Source organism: Carassius auratus, chromosome 29 (genome assembly GCF_003368295.1).
Source record: "Carassius auratus strain Wakin chromosome 29, ASM336829v1, whole genome shotgun sequence".
Taxonomy (NCBI): Eukaryota; Metazoa; Chordata; class Actinopteri; order Cypriniformes; family Cyprinidae; genus Carassius; species Carassius auratus.
Genome location: NC_039271.1, coordinates 3548341 through 3568275, shown reverse-complemented (window position 1 = coordinate 3568275; position 19935 = coordinate 3548341). Strand labels below are relative to the sequence as shown.

The 19935-nt window shown below is 34.0% G+C and overlaps 2 protein-coding genes and 1 long non-coding RNA gene across 4 annotated transcripts in view; 2 read left to right on the top strand and 1 right to left on the bottom strand.

Moving 5' to 3' along the window:
- The window catches only part of LOC113048657 (transmembrane protein 181-like), a 9760-nt gene extending 9633 nt beyond the window's left edge, over positions 1–127 (top strand). Inside the window, exon 13 of the mRNA XM_026210515.1 lies at positions 121–127. Coding sequence (XP_026066300.1) covers positions 121–127 — 7 coding nt within the window. The remainder of the gene's footprint in view (positions 1–120) is intronic.
- Positions 128–1635: 1508 nt separating this feature from the next.
- LOC113047875 (uncharacterized) lies at positions 1636–3717 on the bottom strand. The gene is made up of 2 exons (XR_003276359.1): positions 3431–3717; positions 1636–2152 (listed from the first exon to the last, which is right to left on the bottom strand). It is a non-coding gene; the product is annotated as an uncharacterized LOC113047875 (long non-coding RNA).
- A 15833-nt stretch (positions 3718–19550) lies between these two features.
- The window catches only part of LOC113047874 (metabotropic glutamate receptor 8-like), an 88213-nt gene continuing 87828 nt past the window's right edge, over positions 19551–19935 (top strand). For both annotated transcript variants that reach the window (XM_026209220.1, XM_026209219.1), the window contains exon 1: positions 19551–19908. In XM_026209220.1, coding sequence (XP_026065005.1) covers positions 19797–19908 — 112 coding nt within the window. In that variant the 5' untranslated portion in view covers positions 19551–19796. The remainder of the gene's footprint in view (positions 19909–19935) is intronic.

The following is a 19935-nucleotide window of genomic DNA, read 5'->3' as shown; positions in this document are numbered from 1 at the left end:
GTGAAACGGGATAATTGGTGAGACAAAGCAATTGATAGGATGGGGAAAGGTTGTCTCTGTGTTGGCAGGTGGTTGTTAAAGAATTGGAGCATGCTATTACATTTTGATGAACGATTACAGATATTAATTTGAAACTGATACTGATGAATCATTCATAAGATGAAGAAGTAGAGTAAATGCAGTGAGTTGACCTGTGCGTGCTCTCTTGACACTGAACTGAGCTCGGTTTACTATCATCACACTCTGACATAATCACCGATAAAAACCGTACTGAGAAAGCACATTAATGCTGAAAGCCGTCCGTCCCGCCATGACCTTTCTCGTCTTGTTCTGTCTGTTTATCTTCTACATCGCTCTGATAACAGCAGGGACTCTGCTTCTGCTCCAGCAGTCAGGAGACACTTGTTTACCTGTGCCCTTCAACAAGCTAAAGAAGTCATTTGGACTTTTAATACGTTTATTTATTAAAAGGAACAAATTTAGATAAAAAAAAATATTAACATAATTAACATAATTATTAAAGTAGTTATTAATCATTTATTAATCTAATTATTAATTAGAATATATTTAATTATAGTATAATAATTATTAATAGTAACTAGGTACAAGGGCTCTGATAATAATAATAATAATAATAATAATAATAATATAATATCATATATATTATCATAATATCATATATATCATATATATATATATATATATATATATATATATATATATATATATATATATATAGTATTTTTTTTTTTTTTTTTTTTTTTTTTTTTTTTGCATTACAGCAATAAAAATGCTGGGAAAGAGCTGTAAAAAAATATTGATATTAAGGGGAAAAAATTCAATGTTGATGGAAATTATGTATATGTGTTTTTTATTTATATATATATATATATATATATATATATATATATATATATATATATATGTTGCGTATAATAATATATCATTGTTTTTGCATTATATTAGTACAAATGCTGTGAAATGATACTTAACTGCCATGAAAATAATGCAATGAATAATAATAATAATAATAAAATCAAATAGAAAATACCATGCTGACAGATTGGTTTAAATGTTATTTTTGTATAATACTTTAATACATATGTTTGCATCTAATTTTTGCATCTAATTAAGTTAATAATTATAATTGTAATAATGGTTCATATTATAATTAATACTAATTCTACTACTAAAATAATTTGACCATTGTATACATCCAATTATTCCTAATAAGTATATTATAATTGGTAATAATAATAAAAATGATGATGATGATGATGATAATTATTTTTAAACTATTTAACCAGTCCTTTATGTATTATTTTATTTATTTTAATTATATAAAATGATTAGTTTATTGCTTTATTATTATTATTTTGGACCATTGAAACAATCCTTGTGCAATGTGACATAAAACATTAAAACAGGATATAAAAAAAATATATAATTACTTAATTTTGTCCACCAGACTCTTAATTTTTTTAGTTTTGTCACCAGAAAAGTGTTCTCTATATAACATGAGCACATGTTATTATGTTTCAGTAAAGCATTACAATTTCATTGTAGAATAATGTGCGCTGATGAATCGATCACAATTACACCTAAAACCTGTATTAAGACCACAAAAGATGTCCATTTTGATTTCAGTTTGATTTTAATGTTTCTCTCTAGCCAATAAGTACATTTCATCATGCTTTCAAATGTCTCCAGTAAGACAACAATCATCTTGAGGTGAATGCTGCTTTCTGAAGCTTCAGTACCCTGTTGATGCTCTGTTGGGTCACACAGGAAGTCGTTATTAGCATGCAACATTTGCGGCTCAGTGTCCAGAGCCTTGCTTCAGTGTTCAGCGTGTAGACGGCCGTGTCCCAGCGAGCGAGCGCTCCACAGGTGAACAGAACAGACACCAGCTGGACGTCTTCCTGCTCCGCCTGCACACACACAGCACGAAAGCATCCTGCGTTTCTGCCTCGATTCACTCGCAGCAGTAAACCTTCTTCTGTGACTCAGCCAGAAAGAAACATACTCACTTAAAGCGCCATTCAGATGCAGATGACTCCTGCCGCCTTCATTGTGCTTTAAACCCACTACCAGGTCCATTTGAGAAGAAATGTCATGCAAGGCTGAGCAAAACAAACCAATAAAACGACACCTGAAATGCATAAAACACACACTGAATACAAATCAAACCGCGTTTAGCTGGTGCTGAGTCACTGCCATCAAAGGTTTAAAATCTTTGGATTTATATATTTTAGCATGATGCATTCTTTTCTTTCTTTGAAATAGTTTTTTTTTTTTTTTTTTTTTTACACACAAAAATGTTTTTTTTTTTAAATGTTTTTGTATTTACAGTACAGCATATTATACCCTTATAATGTCAGATAATTTAGCTTTTTTTTTTTATCATGCATATCATCTTGTATAGCTCCCCATGTGAAATCTGTGCACTCTTTTTCATTCATGTGATTTAGTCCAAAATCTGTGCAATTTGCATATATGTAAATAAACCCTAGGTGAAATCTGTTTTTTCTTCTTTTTTTCAGTTTGTGCTGAGTCTGATGAGACTTTTTACTCTTTTTACACTTTTTTTTTTTGCACCACTTTTAGGGAAAATTGGCATTTAATTATAAAAATGCATAAACTACTACATCACTGAATAATAATAATAATAATAATAATAATAATACAATTATTATTATTATTATTCTGAACCCAATTTGAATTTAAAAATATAGCTACTAAAAAAAAACTTATAAAGATTGCCAACGTTTTTGCAAATCTATTTTTTGCAATCAGTTTTAAGTTTTTTTTTTTTTTTTTTTTTCAAGTTTAATAAATTAATGAAATGGGACAGTTTTTACAACTTTTTCAGAATAACAATAATAATGTGTTTAAACATATTAAAAATAATGTGTTTGTGTTGCCCTTTTGTTATACAACAAAAACGTTTACATTCTGTGTGAAACATGAGTAATATAAACCAATAAATATCAACATCTGAATCAAAGCCAGACTTTACAGGCGTGTCAGAAATCCCTCTCACTTATCACTCGACTTCAGATTGTGTCTCTCACGATTTCAACACCCATTCATAATCCCAGACTTCACACAGAACGATAGAAGTGTAGAAGAGTATATACATCTGAAACCAAACCCCAGGGCTTTAACAACCATTAGCAAGTCTGAGGATTCACTTGCATTTAGCTGCACATCTGTAATGTATCACAGGAAATCAAGTGCAGGAACAGTGGGGTGTGTTGTGGATCCGCTCGGCTTGTTTTGTATCTAAAAGGTGTTTTAGTTGCTCCCCAGAGAACCGCGTGCGTCTGTGTTCTTGTGTTAGAGAGGCAGTGTTGTGGATTCTCCACACGAGCTGAATTAATCGACTCCGACAGCTTTGTGCTTCAGAACTAAATACAGGTTTTAGTACCTTCTGGCTACTGTCTTTCTTGAGCTCAAAGTTTTCCGTCGGAGACTCCTTCCTCCTCAGTCCACACGCACTCCCTTCATCTAGTTTGCTCCCATGTTTGATTCACATTATGTGTTGGGCGTACAGTAACTTTGTTGTAGGTCTTCATCCAGGGTTTCCATTCCTTCAGGATCGGCGGCGTTGTAATCCAGCCGATTAAATCTTATCGCTTGTGACGTGCAGACTGTGAATTGGCCTGAAAACTCTTGGGTTCGTATTGAAGTCAGTAGTTTCCTGGAGGTGCGCTCTTTATAGTTCACTTCTCAATAACACCCCTGGTACTGTTTACACGTGCATCTGTTAGCCACTCATTCTTAAAGGGACAGTGTGTAATTTTGGGGTCAGTGAGTTTTCTTTTCTTCACAAGAAGAAGAAATTATTATCTTTATTTAGCAAGGATGCATTTGTGGTTGAATGGACAGATAAATAAATTTAATTTAAAATTTAAAATTTTAAATTTTAAATTTTAAATTTTAAATTTTAAATTTTAAATGTATACACCTGTATAAATATAATAACACCTAATAAATAGCTGGATAGACCGATGGATTGATGAATGGATGGATAGATAGATTCAATTCCCTGGTTTAAATATGGCTTTGTTTCCTCCTCGAAAAATCTGTGGGATTTTTGCACTCATTTCACCATCCATCATGTGAAAAGTATGAGTCTGATCTCTTTGAAAAACAGTTTTCTAAAGTTATATGGTGTGATTTCATTTTTAGAGTTCATGTGTAATTCTGTGTTGTAAAAGCTTTCCCAGTCCAGCAAACTCATATATTAGCCAGTTTTGAGAGACGACTACAACCACACACAGACAGTGAACACCGCTGCATCAGCGTGGGCTCATTGTGTCTAAATGAGAGAACTCAGAGGTGTGTGTTCCTGTCGTCTGCGGGTCAGAGGAGTTTCACTGCCAGGTTTCTGCGGCTGTACCACTCACTTACCACAGTTCAGGGCTGGCAGGCTCGTGGGAAGATGTTTGCTGTGGACTATCTCCATCATCAGAGTCTAATGTATTAACAGGGGTCTGAAACCTCACGGTGGTTTACCGCATGTTCAGTCTCACAGGGAAAAAACTGTATTTACTAATTCTCTCAATAGAGAATTCAATGCCTTTGACAGTTTATTTTTAGAACTCCATGTTTTTATTTATAAAGATGTATTAACAGTAGAATGAATGAATAATTACAAATTTGTAATACTATTATTATTGTTGTTATTTTAATAAATATTTTTGTAATATATCTAAAAACAATTTTGCTAAATAAATGAATACATTTTCATTTACTTATTTACACATTTATATTAGATGATATGACATTATACTCTATTATTTTATTAAATCTTATATATATATATATAATCATTTATCTAATCATTTAAAATAAAATTTCAATATTTATTTAATGTTATAATATTATATATTTAAAAATATTTATTACTTTTAATATAAGTATTAAGAAATTTAAAATTAAGAAATTTATAAATTTACATTATATAGTGTACAATTTGTATAATTTTTATGAGTACAAGAATTTGTTTAATTTTATTTTGAATATTATATTTTATAATATTTAAGAAATTTAACTTATCACTTTATTATTATTATTATTATTATTTAAAATAATGTATCCAAATTAAACTAATACATTTTATTCATTTAATATTAAAGTATATTATAATATTGTATATTTAGCAAATCTTTATCTTATAATTATGATAAATTATCTTTGTTTTTATTTTCTTTATGTATTTTATTTAAAATACATACTGTAGATATTATATTATATTATATTATAGTCTACAGTGTGTTATATTGCCTTGAAGGCGTTTATTTTGTGTATTGCTATTCATATGGTAACAAAACAATATATTATCTTGCTTGTGTCAGTGTTTTGTGAAATAAATGAATTAGTTAATTACTTTAGTTGGTTTCTCAAATTCCTATTTCACATATCATTCCATAATGTGTTTGAGTCTTAGAATGACGCTAGTATCACTTTCTCTGACTTTCATTGCTTTTTATCATGTATATGCAGCATTATGTGTGTATACTGTATTTTGAGTGTGTTAGTAAACAATAATCAAATGTACAAACAAATATATTTCGGAGGTTTTGTACACAGAATACAAACTTCACTGGAATAACATTTCCATTGTGAGACTGGATGGCTTTGGGAGTTTTATGCAGTGTAGTTTTTCACTGTTAAAACACCCTTTTAATGTTGTTCTCTCGCTCTGTTTCGCTCGGTTTCTTGCTAATGGTCTTGGGGGTAAAGGGGGTTTATTGTGTTATCATCACTTCATCAAACTCTCAAACAAAAGTGAAAGCGCTGTGACGGATCATTATCTAAAATATCTAGAGTTCACACGAAACGTATCAATTAATTCATCAGCGCTATTAATTATTAAAAGCATGCATTGAAATGAATACTGTCTCTTGGTTTCTGCCATCAGGTGTTTGCATGCTTATCGCTTCTGTTCGAAATGTAGGAATGAACCCGGTTAATTACTAAATTAGCAGGACATGCTCTCCATCCCCTCAGGCTGCGCTGCTAAATGTCACACAAATGCCATTGTGATCCATGTAGAAATGTCTGTCTTATTTAGGGGTTTTTATTTTCTCCCTTCCCAGCTTTGTCCCCTATTTTGTAGTATAGATAGTGCTTGCTAAAGTGATAAACTTGATAAAAATGATAAAAAACAGTTGCAGTTGAGCGAAAAGGGGCGAAAAGTGCTAAAGTTAGTGTCAGCACATGCGTTTGAACTTGCATTTGTGAGCAATCTTCATGCTTACTCTTTTTCCTTAATCATATGTTGTTTTTTATGAATAACCTCGACACCTCATAAAAATTTAGGTTGGAAAAGCATACATTTTGCTGTTTGCAGTTTGCATTATTTAAATGCTTGAGATACCTGGAAGACCTACCACATTTCTCAAAAGAATAACTCACCTAAAAATGAACATTTGCTGAAAATGTACTCAATCTCAGGCCATCCGAGATGTAGACGAGTGTGTTTCTTCATCAGATATTGCTTTTCATCTCTTGCTCAGGAATGGATGCTCTGCAGTGAATGGGTGCCGTCAGAATGAGAGTCCAAACAGCTGATAAAAACATCTCAATATTCCACACCACTCCATCAGTTAACATCTTGTGAAGTGAGAAACTGTGTGTTTGTAAGAAACAAATCCACGATTAAGACGATTTTAACTTTAACCTGTTATTTCTGGCTAAAATACCATGAAAATCCACAATCCATAATATTGCTTTCTCCAGTGGAAATCTTCTTGTCTGAATCAGGAGAGAAATCTGCACAGATCAAGTATCCATTAAAGCCAAAACCAATATATTGTTGTATTTTGATATGAGAGGACAACAGGGGATGGACTTATTCACTGAAGGATGGATTTTTATGGATTATTTTTTGCCAGAAGCAATAAAAGTTTAAATGATGGATGTGTTTCTTACAAACATGCAGTTTTTCACTTCACAAGACGTTAACTGATGGACCGGAGTGGTGTGGATTACTTGTGATGTTTTTATCGGCTGTTTAGACTCTCATTCTGACGGCACCCATTCACTCCATAATTTTTTTTTATTCTTCTATGTCCCTTTAAAAAACAGCTTTAAGTAATTTTAATGAGAAATGTTTATGGTCCTTCAGTTGTGACTAAAAAGTAGAAAAGAGTTTACTTTGATAAAATACTGCATCTTAAAACTATCTAGATGCCCATTAGCATTGCAAAAAGAGTCGAAGTAGCCGATCTCCTGAGCGAGGAAGGACATTTAATATGGATGGTGACATTTGGAGGTCTTGAACTCCAGAATGCAGCGAAGCCAGACAGGCATTTTAGTGTCTGAACATTTTGCTGAGTTACAGTTTGTCCTGTTCTGAGAGAAAGGATCTCACATATCGGATTAAGTGGATGAAATTCTGCACAAAGACTGGAGTCTATGGCTTAGATGAGCTAAGATGTGTGTTTTCTTTTTAATGAGAGTCTGAGGTCACAAGAAATGTTCGGAATGAGATAGTACCGCACTTGCACACTGCCAACTTGAGAGTTTTTAAGTAATATAACAGATTATTTTGTGCATTAAAACTACATTAGATATATTTGCATGTTAAATCAAAATAAAAAATAAATAAAATAAAAATACTATTGTCTCTGTGATCAAATGAGTAGAAAAGCAACACATTTATATATATAAAAGATTATAAAAGAAAAAAATCTAATTAAAGCCACGTAGAAATATTAACATTTAACATTTCTACATACATATTAGAATTCTTACTAAAATATTTATACATTATTAAAATGAACCACGATTAAAATTATAAATGAGTGTGTTTATATATATATATATATATATATATATATATATATATATATAATATAACTTGTCAGTGTGATCAAATTAGTTGAAAAGCAGTGTTGTTGTTAACTAAAATTATTAAATGTATGCAGTACATATAAAAATATCTAAAATATAAAAGACAAAAAGTAATAAAAATGACAAAAGTGCATAACTAAAATAAAATAAAACCATTTAAAAAAATACTGTTGTGTGTGTGTGTGTATATATATATATATATATATATATATATATATATTACAAAAATGTAAATCTAAAAATATTAAATATTAAAATATGAATAAAAACTATAATAGTATAAATAATACAAGAATAGCACTGATTGTCAAAAGACATGCTGACTTAACATTGTTTTACATTGCAGCATAGAGGAAGCATTATCCCAATGAAAATTGACCGCAAGCTCGTTGAATGCATTATTGTCTATAACATTTATTATTCATTTAAGCTTCAAAGCAGCTGCAAAAGGTCACCCTGTGTTTCCCTGAGCAGCATGTTGGCACTTGTGGAGGTTTCAGAGAGACTCACGCTGAGTGCTTGAGTGTTTGACATGACATGTTAAGCAGTTACAGCAGCGTATTAGATGCCATATGTCACGCACGCCCCCCCCCCCCCCAAATTTTAGTTTTAATTGTGCATTCCATTTTCATCTTCGTATTAATGGAGGAATATCATGTTGTCACACAGCGAGGCTATTGAAGTGAAAAGATTATTACAATGGTGCATAAACACTTCCTATACATTTTAATCTGTCATCTCACTGCTGAAAAAAGTCTGTTATGTCAACTACACTTATATTCATGATTCATGTCCATTGCATGGCTTAACTCAGCATTCAAGTCATGTAAAGTCAAGAAGACTCACGCTTGCACAGTAAATAGTGACTATAACCTCTGCTCTGACAACATTGTTGAGATCTCTTCTGAATCTCTAGAGGGCCTTTTTCATAATTTTGATTATTCCACTCTTCTATCCTATTCAAATTGAAATTGGGTTACAGTTAGAGTACAATGGATGTGAATTGGACCAATCCTTGAATGTTAAAAGACTCGAGTTTCAATAGTATAACCACAAGACGTGACTTTAAATTTTCATATGGTGGAAATAAAAACAAAAACGTACTAACTCAATTTATATTCAACTCTAAAAATCCTAAAAACTATATATATTTGAGAGCTGTACTCTTAAATAATGCAAATGTTTTAAAAGAAAAACAATGTAGGTAATGTTTCAAAGGTGGCACTTTGGGTGTGTTATGTTTTCATCCAAAAGTGTACAACTTTTTATGCATTTAAGTTTAATGATCTACATGACAATACATCAGCCGTTGTTCTCCTATCTGTTGGTATGTGTGCAGGCAAGGTTGTGTTTCTTCTCCATCGACTGAGCGGGAATTCATAATACAGTGTTTTTAGTCATTTTTGTGGATCCACGTTAACGGTATTTTCACAACATTGTTGTCTGTATTCAAAACTTTTCAGAAACATTTTTAGATTTTAGTACATTTTTGATAAGTAATGTATCCTTCATGTGTTTATACGACACCCGTTTTCAAAAAAAAAAAAAATGTTATGCATTTTGGTCATTCATTTACATGGCAAAGGCCATTTGGAGGCCTGAAAATGCAAGTTTTGAAAACAGGTTTCAAAGTGTTTTAAAACAATAAAACAATTAAAATAAAATAAATGTTCAGCGTTTTAGTAATTTTTGTGGATCCATTAGAATGCAATTGTTTTGACAACATCGACGTTTGTTTGCAAAACTTTTCATAAATGTTTTTTTTTTTAGTAAATTATTGAAAAGGAAATGTATCCTTAGGGGGAGTTTATATATTAATTTGCCCGTTCGTTTAAAAGCCAAAGGGATTTTGAGGGCCTGAAAATGCTAACTTTTGAAAATGGATTTCAAAGTGCAAGTTTTTGAAAATGAAACCATTATTTTTCTGTATAAACTACATAAATTTGTGAAAAAGGTGAAGTCGTGCAAATGTGCATTACGTGTTCACTCTAAAGGCGCATAGTGTTTCTTTACAAAGTAACATCGCCAACTACTGGCCTGGCATTCATAATACAGTCTTTTAGTCATTTTTGCTGATCCGTGTAAACAGGGGATAGTTAAGTTTAACCAAAAAAAAAAAAAACAGTTTATGTTTAAGGTACATTGTTGTACACATTGTGTAAATGCCCTGTAGTCTTCACTCGTTCCTGTCGCTCGTGCATTATCAAAGCTCATGTCTACTTGTTTAATGCCTGAAAAATGAAGTCTTTGTTCTGGCAGGGATGGCTTTTTGATTGCCTAATTTTATTCAGCTCAGTGCCCAGTGGAGCGCTTTCACAGGCCACTGACGCACCTCCTTCCATCAGCTCCTTGTCAGCGTCTGATGGAGTCACCTGGTGGTTATAATATGTCGAGTTCCCATTGTCAGCGTTTCCGAACCATTCATGCTCACATGTGAAGCGGCATGCCTGTGGCGACGCTTTCATATCACAGCCTCGTGTGTTCGACTTTCAAATATGAATGTGTCCGCAGCAGCGCGCTGCAACAAAAAGATCAGGTTACAATCAGAGATGATATGAGAGCAATTAGACGGCATCTCGGCGTGCTGGCAATTGTGATTTTAATAAAAAATGCATGAGTGCGTCAGGCTGATGCGCCAAAATGTCTATATGCAAGAGGAGCCGGAAATGAAGTCAACTTGATACTATCGCAGTATTTATGAGAAACTTGCATAATGGTGCAGGCTTGATTTTCTCCCCATGGTTTGCTTAAATTATTGCGTGTTTGGTGGTGTTAAAAACCCTGCTGCACTCGAGTATTGACCCACTTCACCACAGGTGGGATTCACAGCAGAAAGCCGATGTTGCAGACATACAGGATCCCTGATATCCCTCCTCTACTTAAGTACTAGAGAAACTGAAATGCTGTTTTCTTTTTGGGGTGTTTTCTAGTTGGAGTGCTTTTATTATTGTGACCGGACTTGCATCCATGAACCTCTCCTCCTCCTGTTCTTATTCTCGGCATTGAGGATTGATGAGAAGAAACTTTCAAAACCTTAATAATGTACTTCTGATCCGAGTCCTGTTCCTGTTTGTGGCTTCCCATCATCTTGGCAATAAGTTGGCTGTCTGCAAACTTTAGTAGAAAACTAGATTTTGGAAGAAAAATGTTAGCCATTATGGGTGGCTGCTAGGAGGTTTCATACTAGAAAAATCAGAAAGTTTTCTTTAAATTGGACAAATAACATTTTCCTACTTTCCATTTCTGCCTCAGAGTAAGACATTAAAGTTAGTTGTGAGATAAAGTTTAAAATAAGGTCAGAAATCTCTCTTTTTTTTTGTTTGTTTGTTTCAGTTATTTTATTTATCAAAATAGCCCAAGTATATATTATATTTTGGTGTAGTGCTAAGAAAATTTGAAACATTTTATGTCTAAAAATTATTTTTATTTTTATTTTTTTCAAATGTTTTCCATTTGCAAGAAAAGTGGCACAATTATATATTTATTATTGTTATTACTATGTTTTATTTTATATTATTAACACATTTTTTCTTTTTTTCTTTTTTGTTCTTTGGTGGAAAAGTTAATGTAAGTGCTTTTATGATTTATGACTTCACATTTCTGCTTATCATCACTTTGGAATTAGAACCCATTCAAATACATTGTAAGTACTTCAAAATGTGTTACTTGCACATTTCTTAGAAATTGCTAGTAAATTTCACAAATAATGAACTTTCTATACATCCTGTAAATATCCCATCATGCTCGTTCTTCATAAATGTAACTTTCATTTGAATTAATTGCAGTACTTTGATGTTAAATCCATTCCACCCTTAATGTAGCATGTTAAGTGTAATTTTCCATATTCTACTGAAAGTGGCACCAGTGCGGACACTTAATGCAAATCAAATGCCCCCCGATAACTTAAAAATTAAATCAGGCTTGCGCTCTGTGCGTCGCACTGCTGCTGAACTCCAGTATGTTACTTCATCTTTTCAATTACAGCCGCTGGTATGAATCTCTTAAGGCTTTTTTTTCACTACTGGAGATAAGAGAGGTTAAATTCAGTCTCATGTTTTTACTGTGAATGAGAGACTACAATGAAGAATGTCTTGGTGTCATTGAATATAATAAAATCATAACATCGTAATGATTGCTCTTAGCTGCATGGCACGTTTGTGGTGCGTATGACACGTTATATTCGCCTGTGGTCATTATATGAGCCACATTACAAAAGTGGTGCAAAATGCTTTCCTCCATACGTTTAGCAAGACATATATGGACAACTGACATATTTACATAAATCAAGTTCATTACTATAAGAGACAGTGTAAAGAATGAATCTATTAACTTTGCATAAATTTAAATATAGTGGTTTATAAGTTCTTCTCCCACCCTCTAAACTTCACTTAGAAAATAAACATCTAAATATTTTTCCATTTTTTTCAAAACACCTCATTTTAAGCCTAGTCAAATTCTTATGCAATTTAGCTGAAGTGGTATGTTCAGTTTCTTGCACAAACCGATTGTTTTGCTTCATAAGATCTTCTTCAGCATACAGTACCAAGACATTTTGGACAATGCTGTGCTTCCAACTTTGTGGGAACAGTTTGGGGAAGGCCCATATTTATTACAGCATGACTGTGCACAAGCAAGGTCCATAAGGACAAGATTAAATGAGTTTGGTGTATAAGAGCATGACCAGCTCCGAACCGAGCCCTGACATCAACTTCATCAAACACCTTAGGGATGAATTCGAACGGAAAATGCGCCAGACCTTCTCCTCCAACATCAGTGCTGATTTCATAAAGGGTTAACTTGATAAATGGGCAAAAAGCTTCCCAGAAGAGTGGAAGATGGTATAACTGCAATGGGAAGCCAGTTCCATATTAAAGCCTAAGCAGGTTAGAGATCTGACCTTTCCAGGTTTGACCACCTTGACAGAAAGAAAAATTTCAACAGAGAGACTGGTTCTACCAGAAAAGGCCTTTTCAAGAAGGTCTGGATTAATATTCAAGAGCGGATTTAAGGACTTTATCAATATTATTTGAATTAGCAGTGGTGTATACGTGTGCCGCCATCACTTATTTCTGAAGTTGAGTCAAGGCTGAAAGTAAATGATACTCTTCAAACCAGAGACCCCGAGCTCTCTGCCTTTAGCGCTAATCAACTCTTCAACACCAGAGCATCGAGCTGCATAGCAATTCAGCTAGTGCATTAGCGCTCGCGCTCTCCCTTTCATTTTCATTCAACAATGTGATGGAGGCCTGCCAGGTGCATTGATATTCAGTGAGAGCCATCACACTCCTCAGCGGCGCTGACTCAGTCACCAAACCCCCCCGCATGTTTGTCAGATTTGCCCTTATTGCGGTAACCAGGAAGAAATTAGCATGGAGGCTAATGCAGAGGCAGCGCTCTGGAAAGTAATTGAAGTGCAGGGGTGATCAAAGAGGAATGAGACAGAAGGTTTTAAATGGAAGAGCTGTGGGAGAGTTTGCTGACATCACGGCTGGGGATTATGATGCGTGTACCACTAGTAATAGTTATAAATGATGGCGTCTAGGGGTTTACATGAAAAGGACGACAAGGGGGTCTGAATTTCCCATGATGGTGGCCTTAAAGGGAAAGCTTCTAAAAATAAAAAAAGATATGTTTCCCATGAGGCCACTAATGATACACATGTGTTTGACAGAGATAAATGGAGGGCTGGTTGGAAAGTGTTTAAAGCAAGAAAGTGGGCGAACACACTTATTACTGCATGGATATGTTGAGCTTTATATCTTATTAAATCTTATGTTATATGAAGCGTGTACATATGACTTTGTACTACTTCTTTATAGAGTAAGTCACATTTTTCTATACGGTTGCTCTAAATGTGCACCATAATTCTATTCGATAATATTCATTATAAATGCACCTACACTCCAAAAAATGCTGGGATATTTCAACCCAACTTTGGGTCAAATTTGTACTAAAAATGTAAAATAAAAATGTAACCCAACTTTGGGTCAAATATGGACTAACCCAACAGTTGGGTTAAATTTTTACATTCGAGTCCAACTTTGAACCCAAAGTTGGGTTGAAACAACCCAGTATTTTTTAGCGTGATATGTATGTGTATGTATAGATAATTCATTAGCAGTATGCATAAATTAATAATTATATAAGCATTTTCTTACTTTTTCATGACCCCTTTGTGTACCATGTAATATATTGGATACAATTTTAAATCTATAATTTAACCTATAATTCAATTCTATAATTTTGATAGATGGAAGTGATTTTACTTTCTATATCATTTCCCTATAATTTGCAATCTGGTAATTTATTAAAAATTTAAATACAATTGTTTATTAAATAGCATAATTTTTAAATGGTTAATTTTAATATTCTAATTGGTGTTTAATTTGGATTTTTTTTTACTTAAATTAGGATTTTGTACAATTCTTTATGCATTGTTTTAGAGTTCTATCAGTTGAGGTTTGCCTTGTGCTTCCCACAAAACTGAATACATCTTAGCTGTTTTGTTTTGTTGGTTTGTCTCACTCAACAACTTTAAGTTTTACTGATCCAGTTCAATTCAGTATGCAGTCAGTATTTCTCTCACTGAGCAAAGACTTCAGCTCTTTGTTTGAATCCCCTTCATTTTCTAGTGCAGATAATCAGAGCCATAATAACATCGAATTTTCTGAATTACAAAATTCAGTAGAACCCTCCTGAGTATAATGAGGCGTTCAGGTCAAAGGTTATCTGTTCCTGTACAATAGCGGTACTGCATCCATCTTGAGCTTAAAGCATACATCTATACATACTGTACATGAAGCGGTAATGTAAGATGATGGAGCCAGCAGTCTTGAGCAATCTCAACAGGCAGTTAAACCCCGTCAGCTAATCTGTCCCCTGCACTATCCGCAGCTCTGTCATTCCAGCCGTCCAGACTGACAGGCCGTCCAGATGACGGATGAAACCGTCCTTCGCTGTGATGCTGGAAGCCAGTGCGCAGCCACCTGCCAAAGCAGCGCGTCCCATTGAAGCCCCTGTCGAGGAGAGAGGGCACTGTGCCCTGCAATTACACCCCGCTGCTGCCATTATCACTGGTGCACAATGTAAGCGATCCAGCTCATTGCGGCTGAAATGGCCAGTTGCTGGGTGACATTCAGGGTTTGAGTTGTTTGGGTCCTTTTTGCTTTATTGTGGTCATTTTTTGGACTCTTTTGGCAGTCATATTAGTTAAGGCTCTCGGCGAACGTCCCATCCTTTGTGTCGTCATCTTCTGTCACTGAATGTGAGAGAATTTGTGTATAATGTTGCAGTGATGAGCAATTAATCCGATCTATTGTTTTAGCACAATGACAAGTGCTTACAGCTAAATGTGCAATGTTTTTTCCGGTCCAGCTGATATTTGTCAGAGATCCAGGATGTCCACTTGAATGTGATGTTATGTCCGCAGATGATGCCTTTGTTTGGACTGAGAGGGATTACATGATGACATGCTTCTCCACATCTTTTTGGCATAAAATGAACACAAAACATGTTTTTGGTTGGAACCGCTGTGCAAATTAGTCTGGTCTTTCAGGGGGTTTAAACCGCTTTAAAGTTTCATTTTGGAGAATTTTGGGATGTTGCTGGTTGAGAATAAATTTTTTTTAATGAAAATTAAATTATTTTATTTTATTTTTACTTTGAGAACCTTCCAATTTTTCTCCAGTGCTTGAGTATTGTTCTCAATCTTTCTTCAGTGTTTTCTTAAACTTAAATAAATAAAAAAATATAATACAATAATATATAATCTTACATATAAATATAATTATATAAATAGTTTGTTAGTATAATTATATAATTTTATTATTTTATTTTTATATTTGTAAATTTTATATATATATATATATATATATATATAATTTTTTTTTTTTTTAAGGATTTATTTGTGATTATTTCATTGTGCTTTTGGTTGAGGTTTGTCATTCTTGTAAAATAGGAGATTTTGGGTCGTACAGCAGTGTCTTTAGGCTGAGGATCAATCTATGATCCAATCTGCGGTCAATCTATAAAACGCCGCCAGCCATCTGTGATGCCCATCGAGTTTGACAACTACTTTCTCACCCTTCAATCTACCATCATCCTTAATTTGTACACTGAATGAATGAATGAATGAATTCATAAGGCATCATCCTGAAAACCTGTAATGCATTTTATCTGAACTACTGCATGCAGCTCTAGTCTGTCTATGATAGACTTAAGAAGAGGATTCGAATGAAAAAATGAAGAGAGGTTCTTTATTGCATTAAGTCAATTTGGGTCTTTCTAGTCTGCTGTGACTTACACAGTGATATTATCAGAGGTGAAGCACCAGTCGATACTTCCCCGAGTCTCGTTATTGTGAACAAATAAAGGATCAGTTAAATCATACCCTTTAGGAAATCATTGCATACAAAAATCATGTTTTTAACTGTTGTAGATTCATTGGTTTCTAATACTCTAAAAGTGAAAAAAATATGTAAATGTCTATAACAAAACAGTGACACAGAATCATTATATTAGGCTATTAAGACTTGACTTCAGATAATATATTGTGAATATTTTATCTTACTAAGTAAGATTACTTTTAAGTGGTATTACATAAAAAAGGAAATGTGAAGTTTTGTATATATATATATATATATATATATATATATATATATATATATATATATATATATATATATATATATATATATATATATATATATATATATATATATTAAATTTTGCACATTTTGCAAAATCATCTTGCATTGCAAGGTAGTGTTTGCATAGAAAATCTTTTTTTTTTTATCATGTGGCAGCACTTAATAATCTCAATATGTTTTTCAATGGATTTAATTGCATTGCATTGTGTGTGTTTTTGAGGCCACAGGAAATCTTAAATTTTGTGTCAAAACATGTAATGACACTTTGTTTAATCTCATCTTAATCTTGAATTGAATTTTACTGAATTGAATTTTTATTGAATTAGTTTTTTTTATGCATTGAAAATCTTCAGGTATCAGGGCTTGAGGATTGTTCTTAAAGGGTTAATGTATATAAGAATAACAATAAAAAAAAAGCATTTAAAATATGCATTTTAAGGCTTGAGATTTGGTAGCAACGAAGTTTTGGTCTGTTGTTTTTCTTGTATTGCCTGTATAAATGGAAACACACATTCATAATATAGCACGTCTCATCTACTCATACAACACAAACTCTATTGGGTATCAGTGTGTGTCTTCAGATCAGTGTAAACACACAAGACACATTAATCAATGCAGCTGTAATTACGTGAGGCTGCTCGTTGTGTTTGTGAGCGTGTATGAGGCCACGCTTGCATTTGCACCCTTTGTTAAGTCCATGTCTGCCTTTCGCCATCTGGATGTCGGACAATAAAGGTCTGAGCAAGGGTTAATTAGCAGTTCTGGAGAACCATCTATCAGCCACTCAGACAGGCAGCTCCATTATCCTGAGACTCACTCACACACACACACACACACACACACACACAGACACAGACACAGACACAGACACACACACACACACACAAACACACACAGAGATATTATAACCGTGACATCCAATCCTGCAATCCTTCATTTGATTGACCTCTATATACGAAAACGCAAAGAATATGCAAATTATTTCAAAAGTGCAGAGCATTTTGAGAGAGTTGTTTGTGAATGCATTGATTAATTTAATATATTTATATTCGCTAGTTTTTTTTTTTTTTTAAGGAATGTTGTGGGTTCAATACAAGTTATGCATTATATAGCACTGATGTCAATTATCATTAAAAAAATATTGCTTTTACAGTAAGGCACTTATAATGGAAGTAGACAAGGTGACATCTAGCCGCAAGATTATAAAAAATATATATCAATATGACACTATTAGCATTATACCACAGTTTTTGCTTCTCAAACTTTTTAACAGGTATGAGTTGGCATGCAGTAGTAATCTGTGGTAACTGACATTGTTACAAATGCTGTCAACAGCTTTTATCTTTTATTCATTAAGGCAGGCTCGGGTTGGCAGTTCTCTGAGGATTAATAGCTCTTAAATGCTCAAGGATCTCGTGATCACATCCTGTTTTTAATCCCACAGATCTGTCACAAACATCCCATTTTCTCATTCTTATCTTCCAGCCTGTCGTCCATGGCCTCAGGTCTGTTATTTGCACATCTCCAAAGGCCTGTTCTCTTAATACAAATGCATTTGTGCGACAGCATGCAGCAGCATTTCCATGCATCATTCAGAGATCCTGTGTCGAGGCTCTTTTAAAGTGCTTGTACAGAACATCATGCTGAGCTCTTTATAGTAATGTTTTTATCCGCCGGTATCATAAACTCCAACTGCTCAATATCTGCTCAATATTTAAGCCCAGCGAGCTTTAAAACAGGTGTGTTCACGAAATGCATTGGAGACTATTACAGTTTACAGGTAAACTTTTTTCTTTTATATGTTAAGTGTTTGTTAAATTATACAGCAATAGCTTGAGGAAATGTTGAAAAGGGAGAAAACAGGTTTGGGTTTACTGACTCTAAAAAGCAAACACTTCCTATTTAATAATTTGTAGTCTAGTGGCAGGTAAAACAGACTTGTAAAAAATATTGTATTTTACATTTTTGTGTTGATTTATTTAGTAGCTGAGGAACATTTGGATTAATTTTATTTTGTAATTTAACTTGACCTTTGGTTTGTAGTCCTATATGATAAATTGCTGGTTTAATGTTATGAGTCTTATTGGAAATTTTAACATTTAATTTAAAGCTATAGCTGAGGCACATTTGGTTGATTTTTTATTTTTATGTAACATCAGCAATGTTGGTATTTGAATTAAAATTAATTCTTCGAATAAAGTGCACAGGATCTATTCTTATTTGTGCAATAAACCAAGAATTTTGAAGAATTTGTGTATTTTAAAGTGTAATGCAATAAAAGAGGAGTTGCACTGCATTATGGTTAACCTTTTCAGATGAGTGAACCTTGCAAAAGTTTGCTTGGCATCTTTTTAGCAACACCTTTTTTTTCGTGTTGACGTTGAGAGTATTTTTTTGCATTCTTTCAAAGTTGTCACGTTTATCAAAATCTATCAAGTCTTACCGCGTCTGATTTCAATTTTCACTCCTCAATGTTGGAGATTTGATGTATTTCTCAATGTCACAGTTTTGTTCAGCATCATCACTCATGAATCTACTCCGCAGCTATCTGCACTCGTACAGTGATGTTCCTCAAGCACTTTGTGGCTAAATATTTTCTTATTTACAGCTTCAAGCGGTGAAAGCGCAGTCTAGATGTTTGTGTACCGTCACGCCATCGGGGATGTTTGGATTTAACACCGTTTGTGTAGCTTGACGTGAGCTGCATCTCAAACTGTTTTGTAACTGAATCCTTCAGAATAATTCAGCTGTGAGCTTCTTTGACCTCCTCCTGTCCTCTTTCTCTAGACAATTAATCTGTCAGTCAAACTTCCCACAGACTCCACGACATGTGGGGATATATATATATTCCTGCGTCATGTGGAGTCGATGGGACATGAACTGCAACTATTTGTCTTTAAAACCTTTCAAGATCAAGTGAAATAAGTGTTTTAGGATCTGCATAGTTGGGTTTCACTGAGCTTGTTTCAATGCATTCTAGGATTGACTTTTGTATAAAGGAGAAATGCGATGCTGCATGGAATTTGGCCAAAATTGGGTATAATAGAATGCAGCATAACATTGCCTTCGAGACGAGCAGGTCACTGGATCTGGAAATGCATGCCTCTTTCTTCGCTGTGAAGCAAGAGAACCCCGTCTCTGAACTTTAAACTCTGATCTTTCGTCTGTTCTCTGCAGATTCCTCAGATCAGCTATGCATCCACCGCTCCGGAGCTGAGCGATAACACCCGCTACGACTTTTTTTCCCGCGTCGTTCCCCCGGATTCCTACCAAGCCCAGGCCATGCTGGATATTGTTACGGCGATGGGCTGGAACTACGTCTCCACACTGGCTTCAGAAGGAAACTACGGGGAAAGCGGCGTGGAAGCATTCGTGCAGATCTCCAGAGAGATGGGTAAGATGGCTTTTCCAAGACTAGCTT